At 37.6% G+C, this 13,611-nt stretch overlaps 1 protein-coding gene across 2 annotated transcripts in view; it reads left to right on the top strand.

The window, feature by feature from the left end:
* The window catches only part of pi4kaa (phosphatidylinositol 4-kinase, catalytic, alpha a), a 43,249-nt gene extending 34,991 nt beyond the window's left edge, over nt 1–8,258 (top strand). For both annotated transcript variants that reach the window (XM_082541432.1, XM_082541431.1), the window contains exons 46-54: nt 453–525; nt 628–808; nt 899–1,003; nt 1,848–1,973; nt 2,825–2,945; nt 3,208–3,367; nt 3,557–3,646; nt 5,563–5,646; nt 5,864–8,258. In XM_082541432.1, the coding sequence (XP_082397558.1) occupies nt 453–525; nt 628–808; nt 899–1,003; nt 1,848–1,973; nt 2,825–2,945; nt 3,208–3,367; nt 3,557–3,646; nt 5,563–5,646; nt 5,864–5,915 (992 nt within the window). In that variant the 3' untranslated portion in view covers nt 5,916–8,258. The remainder of the gene's footprint in view (nt 1–452; nt 526–627; nt 809–898; nt 1,004–1,847; nt 1,974–2,824; nt 2,946–3,207; nt 3,368–3,556; nt 3,647–5,562; nt 5,647–5,863) is intronic.
* Nucleotides 8,259–13,611: the final 5,353 nt, after the last annotated feature.

Raw genomic sequence — 13,611 nt, 5'->3', positions numbered from 1 at the left:
TTTCATTGTGTCAAATGATATTGATAAAATATCTTCACTTAACAGAATCAGTTTGTTTTGTTTCCAACCACTTGGCCAATATATAATACCTTTTGTCCATACAGACAAACACATGCCTGTGTTGTGATATTAAAACATTGCATAAGCCCTTTGTGTTGTAAAATAAAGGTGTATTCTTATAAGGTCAGGCATTTCTTCCTGCCTGTATAGTGTGCTTCTTAGGAGAGCAAGCTTTGAAGGGACAGATTAAAGTGTTTAATTTACACCCTTTAATTTTGCAAACAGATTTAAGGTTACAACACTGCTCTGTTTACTCTGACAAAGACACAGCAGTGCTGAAATGTTAGTCTGCTTGCAAAGGCAGAAGCTGTGAATTAGTCATTGTGCTTCAGGCCCTTCTGTCCTTTCAGAGTTTGAGTCTTATGTTTGTATCTTGTCTTGCTGTTTTCTAGGTTGTTACCTGCCTAGTAATCCTGAAGCCATAGTACTGGACATTGATTATAAGTCTGGAACACCTATGCAGAGGTAATGTTGGGTCTTTATTTGTGTTTCATAGAGTAGTTTCAATGATAAGTATGACTGTAACTTATGGGAGTGTGTGTTTGTGTGTGTTTTCTGTGTTTGCAGTGCTGCCAAGGCTCCCTATCTGGCCAAGTTCAAGGTGAAGCGCTGCGGAGTGAGTGAACTAGAGAGGGAGGGTCTCCGCTGCCCATCAGACTCTCTGGAAGATGGAGAGGAGAATCCAGATGGGTCAAAGAAGGTTTGCTGGCAGGCAGCCATCTTCAAAGTGGGAGATGACTGCAGACAGGTACAACATTTTTCTTTGACTGATCAATGTCTGACACTTCATACTTCATACTCAGACTAATTTCCCTTTGTGTTTTTCTCATTTCTCCAGGATATGCTTGCACTGCAGATCATAGGGCTTTTTAAGAATATCTTCCAGCTGGTCGGCCTGGATCTGTTCGTCTTCCCTTACAGAGTGGTGGCTACTGCACCAGGGGTATGGTTCTTTTCTCTATTATCTCTTCTGCTTTCATCTCCTTTTTACTTCAGTACTAAGTATAAAAAATTTAATGTTTGTTTTTTTTTTAAAGATTTTTCATCATTTTATTTATAAAAATAATAAAACAATCCAAATAGAACACTATAGGAATGGAATACAGCTCTATGTAGCTCTAATTCAAATTGCATTGTCCCCAAAATGTTTTATTTTATTTACAGCTTAAAATACTATGTAAAATTCATTCTGACACATCTACATCCCCCTATTGTTTCAGTGTTTGTGCAGGTCAGCAGCATCTTGACAAACTGGAACATGCTAGAACAACTCTTCTAGTTACTCAGTAAAAATAAATATAATGCTACAATGCAAAGCAACTGCCAGCTTGGCTCTGTTCCAGCTGTGCGTACCTGTCCTGGTTTGACATCACTGTAAACCAGTACAGTGTTCAGATACACAGAAAGAAAAAACAATGGTATCGTCATATTACATACTTTGTAATTGTACTCTAAAACAATGAAAACATTAATTTTGTATAAAATATCATCTTTAAATGTAAAACAAATGCCAGTAAGCTTCCACATTATTTTTTTAATACTGTAAATGAGCATATCCAGTTTTGTTGTTGTTGTTGTTGTTATTCTAAAGACAGACCATGTTGGAAAGTGACCCTAAACATGATGTATGTTTTACAAACTAATGTACATCAGAGAAAATTGTCGACTTGACATTTTGTGCATCTGCCACAAAGTTACTTTTCCTGTAAGCTTCTGTAGCTGATTTGGGATAATAATGGAGGATATTCTGATAAACGTCACACATCATCGCATCTTCTCTTTCTCAGTGTGGTGTGATTGAGTGCATCCCAGATTGTAAATCCAGGGACCAGCTCGGTAGACAGACTGACTTTGGGATGTATGATTACTTCCGGAATCAGTATGGTGATGAATCCACCCTCGCCTTCCAGAAGGTATGGAGCTTAAATTATGGGACTGTTCAAATCAGTTTTGCATATTTCATAATGAGGATTTATTAATAGTTCAGAAGGATTCATAGATGGTTCTAGTATGACAGGCTAGCCTAGTAGGATAGCCTGCCAAAAAGTCTTTTCAAAGTAAAAGTGGAATAGCCATATGGCTACAGACATGTGTCATGAGTGTCTTAATCTGAAATTTAGTAATCACAGGGACACGTTGTGGTTGGTGGTTTGCTGTCTGCCATTTTAAGCAAGGTGTATATTGCTAGCTTAGTCTGCTAAGACTCCTAAACATCAGTTCAGTAACAGTGACCAGCATGTGTGGACCAATAGTAGCACAAAGCGGTTTTCAACACACAACGTTGTGGTTTAAGCGAGAGAAATCACATACATTGTTTGTGTGGTCACAGCAGAGATATATGACTCTCTTATCTCTTAGCGTGACACAGGAGCCATCTTATGAGACAAACTAAACTAACTATTTATCAAGCTATAGTTGAGTGTAACCAGCCATACAAAAGACCTAACTGAAAAACAATTTTGTTGTGAAGCTTTCTTAACAGTCACTTCTCTTAATAGACGAACTTAACCTGCTTATCTAAAACTGTACTGAAACACTAGTAAAATCTGACACCTGTCACTCTTTATGATGTTCCTTGTGAGAATGGATAAGATGTGTATAAAATTAATAATGAGTTCCTGACATGAAAAGAAAAAGGCATATCCATGATCCTTGTGTGAATGCTTTGGGGAACATGGACTGAACTGTCATCTGAGAGATTTTTGAATGTGGTGGGAAATGGGCATAATTATACCTCATTATCACGTGTATGTTCTTTCTGCAGGCTCGTTACAACTTCATCCGCAGTATGGCCGCTTACAGCCTTTTGCTGTTCCTGCTGCAAATCAAAGACAGACACAATGGCAACATCATGCTGGACAGCAAGGGCCACCTCATTCACATAGGTGGGGTGTATGGGTTTGATCTGGATGTTTCCTTTTTTAACTATTATTATTTTATGATTTTTTTTTTAACTGTAAGCTTCTTGAATGTCCACACTTGATGGACAGTAGTTATTATTGTTTCAGTAATTATGATCATTATTAACTTGTATTGATTATTGCTCAAATCTGGGCACAATGTTTTAAAACAAGATTGTACACACCAGAGAGTAGTTTCATCAATTTTACAGAGTAATGGTGAAGGTTTGGCATATTTTGTTTGCAGATTTTGGCTTCATGTTTGAGAGCTCTCCTGGAGGTAACCTGGGCTGGGAGCCAGACATCAAGCTGACAGATGAGATGGTGATGATCATGGGAGGCAAGATGGAGGCCACACCTTTTAAATGGTTCATGGAGATGTGTGTCAGAGGATATCTGGCTGTACGGTATGAAGCTGAAAAAACAAACAAACAAGTGTCTCGCGTACTTTTTTAGAAAACAAAAAGGCTTTCATGGTTGTTTAAAGGTTTCTGTCAATTAATTTTTGTGCTACATGGGATTCATCTGTGAAGAAAGTAGTGGCGAAGAAGTTGTTGGTATTGTAAGTTTATGTTTTGTTTTCTCTGGTCAAACAGCCCATACATGGATGCAGTAGTTTCTCTAGTGACCCTTATGCTGGACACTGGACTCCCATGTTTCAGAGGACAAACCATAAAACTTCTCAAGTAAGTTCAACAGTGTGACATCTGAGTGTTTTTGCTTCTGTGGTGAGTTATATTGTATGTAGTCAATATTATGTCAAAAATCTCCCATGCAGTAAAATCCTGCCAATTTATCTGAGACTAGAGCACTATAAAAACTAGTATAGAAATAAATATTTGGTAATACAGGGAGTGCAGAATTATTAGGCAAGTTGTATTTTTGAGGAATAATTTTATTATTGAACAACAACCATGTTCTCAATGAACCCAAAAAACTCATTAATATCAAAGCTGAATGTTTTTGGAAGTAGTTTTAGTTTGTTTTTAGTTTTAGCTATTTTAGGGGGATATCTGTGTGTGCAGGTGACTATTACTGTGCATAATTATTAGGCAACTTAACAAAAAACAAATATATACCCATTTCAATTATTTATTTTTACCAGTGACACCAATATAACATCTCCACATTCACAAATATACATTTCTGACATTCAAAAACAAAACAAAAACAAATCAGCGACCAATATAGCCACCTTTCTTTGCAAGGACACTCAAAAGCCTGCCATCCATGGATTCTGTCAGTGTTTTGATCTGTTCACCATCAACATTGCGTGCAGCAGCAACCACAGCCTCCCAGACACTGTTCAGAGAGGTGTACTGTTTTCCCTCCTTGTAAATCTCACATTTGATGATGGACCACAGGTTCTCAATGGGGTTCAGATCAGGTGAACAAGGAGGCCATGTCATTAGTTTTTCTTCTTTTATACCCTTTCTTGCCAGCCACGCTGTGGAGTACGTGGACGCGTGTGATGGAGCATTGGTCCTGCATGAAAATCAAGTTTTTCTTGAAGGATGCAGACTTCTTCCTGTACCACTGCTTGAAGAAGGTGTCTTCCAGAAACTGGCAGTAGGACTGGGAGTTGAGCTTGACTCCATCCTCAACCCGAAAAGGCCCCACAAGCTCATCTTTGATGATACCAGCCCAAACCAGTACTCCACCTCCACCTTGCTGGCGTCTGAGTCGGACTGGAGCTCTCTGCCCTTTACCAATCCAGCCATGGGCCCATCCATCTGGCCCATCAAGACTCACTCTCATTTCATCAGTCCATAAAACCTTAGAAAAACCAGTCTCGAGATATTTCTTGGCCCAGTCTTGACGTTTCAGCTTGTGTGTCTTGTTGAGTGGTGGTCGTCTTTCAGCCTTTCTTACCTTGGCCATGTCTCTGAGTATTGCACACCTTGTGCTTTTGGGCACTCCAGTGATGTTGCAGCTCTGAAATATGGCCAAAATGGTGGCAAGTGGCATCTTGGCAGCTGCACGCTTGACTTTTCTCAGTTCATGGGCAGTTATTTTGCGCCTTGGTTTTTCCACACGCTTCTTGCGACCCTGTTGACTATTTTGAATGAAACGCTTGATTGTTCGATGATCACGCTTCAGAAGCTTTGCAATTTTGAGACTGCTGCATCCCTCTGCAAGATATCTCACTATTTTTGACTTTTCTGAGCCTGTCAAGTCCTTCTTTTGACCCATTTTGCCAAAGGAAAGGAAGTTGCCTAATAATTATGCACACCTGATATAGGGTGTTGATGTCATTAGACCACACCCCTTCTCATTACAGAGATGCACATTACCTAATATGCTTAATTGGTAGTAGGCTTTCGAGCCTATACAGCTTGGAGTAAGACAACATGCATGAAGAGGATGATGTGGACAAAATACTCATTTGCCTAATAATTCTGCACTCCCTGTATGTGTTTTGACAGCTATTCTGTAGGTGTCAAAAAAGGAAGACAAACAAAACGCAGCCACCTGGAGTTAAAAAAAAAAAACAATGAGTGCAGCATGTAAGGCACACTTCCAGTGCCACTGGACTGTGAAACTGTTATTTCCACCCAAAATGTGTTCACATTGATTGTTTTTTTCTTTTGTTTTTTGTCAGAGGACGTTTTAATCCACAAATGAGTGAAAAAGAAGCGGCAGCATTCATCATCAAAGTCATCCAAAGCTGTTTCCTCAGTAGCAGGTGACAAAATACTTGCATTACTTAATTTGTGCTGCAGTTGTTACAGAAGACAAATGTATAAGCCCATTGCCAAAATTGGTCAAATATTGTATAGTGTCATTTTGGGATATTAAATAACTTTATTAACACACCCATAGTTAATAATAAAAATATAGAAACACCTTTTTGCTTTAACATTGTTCCTTCTAATAAATATTTGTTAACTTCATTTTAACAGGAGCAAGACATACGACATGCTGCAGTACTACCAAAACCAGATTCCATACTGAAGATCGTCTGTCAGCCTTCCACTGTGCATCCAGAACAAACGAGCAATGCTGTGTTTTTATAAAACTGAATGAGGTGGTGGTCCCGAACACTACTCTGCTCCTCAGATTTTGGCAAAAATGATGCACTTTAACGCTAAATCATCTCATTCTCATGTAATTACTTACACAAGACTGAAAAATGATGTGTGTCGTTTACTAAACAGGTATCTGAAACGCCCTTTAAGTATTTTCTTGATGCTGTTACTTGTTACTGTGCAAACACTAACTTAAGGGTCACATTAGAGGAACTTGGCCTAAAAGGGAGCCATCTTTACAGTGTTTGTAAAAAGCAGCTGTTATCATTTTGTTCCTATGCTGTTACCCATTTCGATGCACTTTATTGAGTACAGTATTTCTGCAGCTTCACCTGCCTACAGTCGAGAGATTAAAGCTCAAATGTAAGACATTAAAATACTCTGAAAAAAATGTAGATGTTTTTAAATTCATCCAAAATGAACGCAGCAGTCAATCAACATTTAACCTAACAGTAGTCTTTAGAAATGTAAAGGTGTTTAGAGAATCAGACATACTCATGCTGTAGCTTGTACTGTAGATTATTTGCTGTAGAATCACATCAGCACAGGCGGTTTCTGTGATATATGTGTAGAGTTATGTGTGACAAACTTTTAACTGTGCTAATTTGATGGTTACACCTTTTCATGCAAGTCTTTATATGTCATATCTGTTGTATGGAGGCATTTTTACACTAAACTTTGGTTCTGGTTGAGCCTTTTGTTTCCACTAATTTACCAATAGTTGTCATTGTATCTCTATTTGTCTAGAGCAGATGCACACAGTAGAAAGTTCTGCGAAGTTATACATTTAAGTAGCACTTACTTAATCTGCAAAACAGCTCACGTTAGTACAATTACTGTTAAATAACACATAAAGAGAGCAAGTGTTGCAGCTGGAATGTGCATGGCATATGTTACTCACAATCAAAATACAAAACTTATTTTGTATGAACAAAATAGTTACATTAACATACGCGAATATGAGCAATATTAAAAGACTTTCATGCAGCGTTTATTGTGCAGGACTGTGCGTCTTTTCTTGCTACTGCCTGTCTTTAGATTAGAAAATAGAGGCACAACTCAGACAAAAAAAAGAAAAGTGAACCTTATCTTATCTTGACTTACAGTGTTAATGAGCAAAAAAAACAAGATTTTACTTTATAGTGGTTATAGGTTGTCGTTACTTGAGGGGCCATGGTGCTAGTACATTAAATGCAATGAATAAGAGTCCGAACAATTTGGTGGCAGCAATATTTTTCCAAGAGGAAAAGAGCAAATAATGTATCTTTGATTTCACTGAAATTTTTATAAACTCTTGGAATGGATCCAAAAAGGTGGCAAAACCAGGTAGTCCAAATGTGAAATTCCATGTACACTGAAACACAGTGCTTAACATCTGTGGCCTACTTTATTACTCGAGAGGAGCCAAATTTGAATCAGCTGCTACACCAGAAAGGAGTTCCAGGTTAGAGAACACTGGAAATAAAAGCACAAGGTGTTGTAGTGAATAGACCTAAAATAGGCCCACAAACTTAACCAAGAAATTCATTTTTCCTACTTTTTCAGTTTCTTTTTACTACTTCCTTATTTCTTTTCACTTTTTACTTTGCTCTTTACCCTTCTTCCAGATTTTTCCATGTTTCTCTCCATTTTTAATTTTTCATTCCGATCCCTTTTTCTTTCATTTTTCTTTCCTACTTAGCTTTACGCCACTCTATCATTTCTTATTACTTTAATTCTTTATTTCTCCATCTCTTGTTTTCTTTTTCTTGTCTTTTTCTTTATTTCTCCTGCACTATTTGTTTGTTTTTACATTTTTTCCCCCACGTGTAGTATTAAATGCTTAAATACAGCACACAGGCTGGACCATGACCCATTGGTTACTACTATTCTGTCTGTCTGATAGCATGTGTCAGAATACATGTGTGCAACATGTCTGCAAAACCCTGTTTGGAAGCATTCCTCATATTAACATTATTATTAATCTTTGTATCAAAACAATCCTCTTGGCTTACTGATGCAGATGATGATTATACCTAAAAAGCCATTTCTCCTTCCCATAGAATCACAACTGTAGTAATACTTGACATAAAAATAACTTTATGCAATATATATTTATGTGTATTAATCTTGTATCTGTGTGTTGTGTTCTGCAAATGAAATTGCAATGATTCCCTCTGTCCTAGTCCTTGTGTGAAAAGTTTAATGCTGCAGCCATGTTTTCTTATTGTATTTCTCAAAGCGTTTGAGTATATGGAAATTAAATGGGAGAATGTCCCTGCTGAGGTCAGTAGTAGGTTTTACTGAAATTCTGTTATTTTAAACATGTAAGTCATCCCTTATGTTAACCAATATCTCTCTGAAGCTTTGGTCATCTTGCATGCTTTACCCATATATGATTGTCTTTGTGAGGTACAGTCTGGGTTTTAGCTGGGAGTGAAGTCAGGGAATTTTTTCTGGTCATCATTTTGTGACAGACCTTCATTGAGCTGTTCTAGGGTTCAGAACAGAATTAAGTATGGGTCAGGATTAAGGGCCTGGGAGTGCATTCATTAATGCCCTCATAGAAATAGCCATATGGTGTGTGTGTGTGTGTGTGTGGGGGGGGGGGGGGGGCAGTTGTTTAGTGCATTGTTTAGATGAGCATCCGTTTTTTTTTTTCTGCTAATGTGTGGAAACTTGTTATTGTCAGAATAAATGTTAACATTTCACCAGAATCAGACTGTCAGTGTATCATTAATTCTTTTTTTTTGTGTTCCTCTAAGTCTTATTTCATTGACATGTTTCCTTTCTCCTTACATTGGCTCTTTTTTTTTTTTAGCTGTTCCTTGTTTTGTTTTTTTGTTTTTTCCTTGTTTTCTTTTTCATTTCATTCTTTTACATACGTTTTGTACTTTTCTTTGTTAATGTTTATTTCTTTTACCCCTTTCTTTTATTTTTTCTCTACTCCTTTTTTTCATTTCTTTCTGAGGTGAAAAAAAAAGAGAAGAAAAGTAAAAAAAAAAAAAAAGTAAAAAAAAAAATCATAGCAGACAAAACAAACCGTAAAAAAATCAAACTTTCCTTAAAATAATAGTGTTTGAAGGTATCAGATAACATTAGTTTTATAGGTTATGTGAGCCTGGCAACCACTGAATGAAGACAAGCAAGAAGGAAGAGTTGGAAGACCATAAAGCCAACGGCACTGACCTTTGACCTATCTGAAGAAACTTAAGCAGACTCCTTACAACAGTTGGAACAATAAGAAGCACAAAGTGCAGTTGTTTAATTTTAGTAGGTTTTTTTTCCATACTTAAACAATGTGATTTTTTAAATTTCTGTAATTATGTTCTAAATGTGGTCATCTGATATCCATAAAAATAACCAAAAATTTGTAAAATAACAAACCTTTATTTAACACTGGGCATCACAGAGACTGGTGGTTTATACCAGTAGCACAAAGAACATGATGATTGTGGGATGAATTGTCATTCACAAAGAAGCCCCAAGACAAATAGCTGGCAGAACTGAACTCTTCTTGTTCAAGCTGGTCTTTCTGAAACTCTGAAAACTGGACTTAGTGCTAGCTAGTAGCAAGATACAAAAATCAATATATTGAAATCAATAATGCATAATATTTTTGTGCAGTAACTGTTAATAGTTCCATGAACCATTGAGCCAGGCATGTTGTTATATGGATTTCATTAATATTGCTCCAAAGGTTATCAACAGTAGATATTTATTTCTAGTGTTAAGTTAAGGTGGTTAGCACTGTTGCCTCACAGCAAGAAGGTCTTCAGTTCAATTCCACCATCAGGCTAGGGTCTTTCTGTTTGGAGTTCCCATGTTCTTCCTGTGTTTTGTTAGGTTAATTGGAAACACTAAATTGCCCATAGGTGTGAAAGTGGGTCTATGTGTTGATCTGGTGTCCAGGGTGTACCCTGCCTCTCGCCCTAAGACAGCTGGGATAGGCTCCAGTGCCCCCTGCGACCCTGAAAAGGATAAGCGGAAGTTAATCAATTCAGCAGAATTTTCATACAACTGAATTAAAGATAAAAAACAACAATCCCTTGTGAGCAAGCACTTGGCGACAGTGGAAATGAAAACATCCCAAAGTACCAGGCTGGGGAACGGGTGGGCATCTGCTGTGGTTTGGGGGGAGGGGGTTATATATGTCAGAAAATTAAAGCAAATATGCCTTAAAATTGACCTTTAGGCACTGGAAGTAACTCTCTGGCTAACACAGTTATTTGCTATTAATATTTAGTGGTGTATAATTGATTATTTTATAGGAAATGGAGTTGAAGTCAGTTAAGTGAATAGTCTAAGCAGCCAGCAGAGCTTCTTGTTCTTTTTCTTTTTGCACATGTTTTCATCTTTGGCCTCTGGATTTTCTTGTTTGGTATTGCTGGCCTCCTTTATGTGTTTTTCTTGCACAGTCTCGTCGAGTGTCTCATTTTGGGCCTGAGAATGATCTAGTTTAGTAATGCCACTGCCCATCATTGGGTATAAAGTGGGCACTGTGCTCTGGTTGCCACAACCCATCATTAGGTATAAAGTTTGGATTGGGTTCTGTTTGTGACAACTCATCATTGGATACATTGTTTGAATTGGGATGATGTTGCCAATTATCTGGTTTGGTAACGTTGGACTCTTCTTGGTTTTTCATTGTCTCTTCCAGAGACTGCACAGTCTGCTGCAGTATTATCTTTTCTTCTTCTGCTTCCTGGAGTTTGTTTTTTATGTTTGTGTTCTCCTGGTTTTGCTACAGTTTCCATTAGGAAGCTTCGGTCTTTTCCAGTTCTTGTTAAAAGTTTTGCACCTTCAATTGATTTTTTTTCCACAAAGGGCTTTACTGGTGCAGAGTTTGATTTTGAGGTCTGTGAACTCACAGTGGGCTTGTTGTTCTTATTCTTGCATTCTGCAACTTCCTCTTCTATATCTTTTTTTACTTTGAGGAGTTGCTCACGGAGCTGTTCAATCTCCTGCTGCTGTTTCTTACATTGGATTCCAATTCAGCTTCTCCCTCCAGTTATTTTCAGCTCTGGAGTCTCTGTGGTTTGTGTTGAAGCCTTCACACTCAGCTCCACAGCAGTGTTAGCTGTGTTGCTCTCTTCAACAGGAGCATCACTCTCCTCAGAGAGTTCTCCTCTGTGCTGGACTCAGGCCTGTTTCTGTGAGCCTCTTCCAGCTGTTCTTGGAGCTCGAGAATGTATTTTTCTGCATTTTCTCTGCAGCACTTTAACTGCAAGCGAAGCCAATCATTATGGGTTTTACACTTGGCAGCTTTGTGATTTGCAGCTACCATTTTGTAATGACTTGTTGGCTGAATGTGCTGAGATTCCTGCAGTTGGAATCTTAGTGCAGCAACCTATCTCTCATATTAAATGGAGGTCTGCTATCACTGGGTATAAATTAGGCATTGGGCTACTGCTGCCAAGGCCCTTCACTGGGTATAAAGTGTGGATTGGGCCAACATTGTTGCCAAGGCCCCCAATTGGGGTCCCACGCTTCTTCCTCTGGTGTTTGGGTTTCCATTTTGCTGAATATATTCTGTTTATTTTTACCTCTTTAGTTTGGCTGCGCCAGATGAAGTCCCCTCATTTGGTGCCTTTAACAATATCATGCACTCTTCAAACTCTCAAGCAGCTTTAAGCAGTCTGCACAGTTCTTCCATTAAAAAACAAACAAGACAAAACAGAATATAAAATGTTTTTATTACTTAGTTTTTAATATAAAGGTTTTAAATATTTTTATAACAGAAAAGGAAAACAACAAACAAACAACAAATAACAAAACAAGCAGTCGACTGAAAAACACAGCTTTTCCCCTACAAAGCAATTCTGGCAATGAGAACATGACATTATTTTCATGAATTGACAACACATATACAGATGTATGAACAGCCTAGGAGAGGCCTGCAGAAGTTTATATAGCTGTGAGTAGGCGCAAACAGGAAAGAAAAAAAAAGGTGTGTGTGTGTGTGTGAGGGAGGGGGAGAGAGAGAGAGACCCATACTCATTTCGGATAGATTACACCATCTTGTGGTATAAATATTAGCTTGCAACCTTAACCCTTGGAGGCTTTAAGTCAAAAAAGGGTCCCTTTTTTGACTTAAAGCCTCCAAGGGTTAATCAAAAGGTAAGTTTTTCCATTTTATGACTCTCCTCAACAACGCTCAACCAGTCATCCAGAACAGTAGGGTCAGTATATTAATTAATTAATTCTTCGGGTAAGTCTCCTAAATAAAATGTTATGACGGACCGTTGTTTTGATTTAAAGCCTATAGTCTATTCTATCTTTGACATCTCCCCAAAATTTAGAGAGTTTTCGACAAGACCAGAATATGTTGGTATGATTTGCAACAGTTTCCCACAGCTCCCCCAGCATGAGGAATTTCCCCCTGTTTGTTGTTTTGGTGTTATGAAAAATCATACCAAGTTTTTCCAACTAAATTTTTGCCAGTTGGCAGAAGATGAGGTTGAAGTAGCAGTCTCACACATATTGTCCCATTGTTCAGAAGATATAACAGTGGACAACTCTTTCTCCCATCTTTTTTTAATATAATCTGTTGATGTTCCCCTACTTTTTAATATACTCTGGTAGAGTTTAGAGATTATTGACTTACATCCCTTAAAGTATGTTTGCAAAATCAGATTCATTATTTCATTAGGTTGAGTATTAATTTCTTTAGTCACTTTTGAGGACAAATATTGCTGTAATTGCAGGAATCTGAAAAAGTCACTTTTTCCTAACTCATATATATTTTTTAATATTTGAAAACTTTGAAGGCCATTCTTATCCATAATTTCACAATATACATTAATCCCTTTATGTGACCAGTTTTTAAATTTTAAATCCATTTGGTTTGGTTTAAACTCACAGTCATAAGCCACCCACTTAAGTACTTGAAAATGTGGTTCCTTAGGTTTAGTTCTTTTACTCAATCAAACCAAATAAGCAATGTAAAAGATGCCAAGGGGTTCAGTTCTTTCTGACAAGCTGTTGTCAGTTTCTGATCTCCTATCAGGGCTTGTATTGGAATGACCCCACACATATTATATATTTCTTTTCCATTGGGCCTCACAAGTATCATCACACCATTGTATAACTATTTTGAGTTGAGCAGCAAAGTAGCAATCTCGGAGACTTGTGTGAGAGAAGCCACCTTTATCTTTACGAATTAATAATATGCTATATTTAATTCTAGGTTTGCACCCCCTCGACAAAATATTAATTTTACAGTACAAAATAAATAAAATAAAATAATAATTTAAGTGTGTATTATTGTGTCGTTGTTTTGTCACTGACGTGTTCTATTAACCATTCTGTCTCGTTGTGAAAATTATGTCTCTGTGTAGGTATACTGGATCTCTCTGTTGTCATACGTGTCTTTTTAGCTGTCTTTGAGAACTTTGTCATACTTTGTCCTTGATCATTTACTTTTCTTTGTACATCTAAGGAGAAATGTCAACAGTTCAAATTCCGCGCAGTTCAAAAAGCTGCCAGCTAGGACCAGTTCTCTCTGTTATTGTTGTGTTATTAGCGTGGTATTCGAAAGCACAGTATGTCTTATATTTGATTACTGTCCTGACAGCAGCAGCAGTGACACTTTATTATTATATTGCAGATTAAAGTGGTAGCGTCTACATGGATGAAGATCT

Source organism: Aulonocara stuartgranti (genome assembly GCF_965226115.1).
Source record: "Aulonocara stuartgranti genome assembly, chromosome: 7".
In the NCBI taxonomy this organism is placed as follows: domain Eukaryota; kingdom Metazoa; phylum Chordata; class Actinopteri; order Cichliformes; family Cichlidae; genus Aulonocara; species Aulonocara stuartgranti.
Note: the sequence above shows the minus strand (reverse complement) of the source record. Positions and strands in the feature narration are given on the sequence as shown.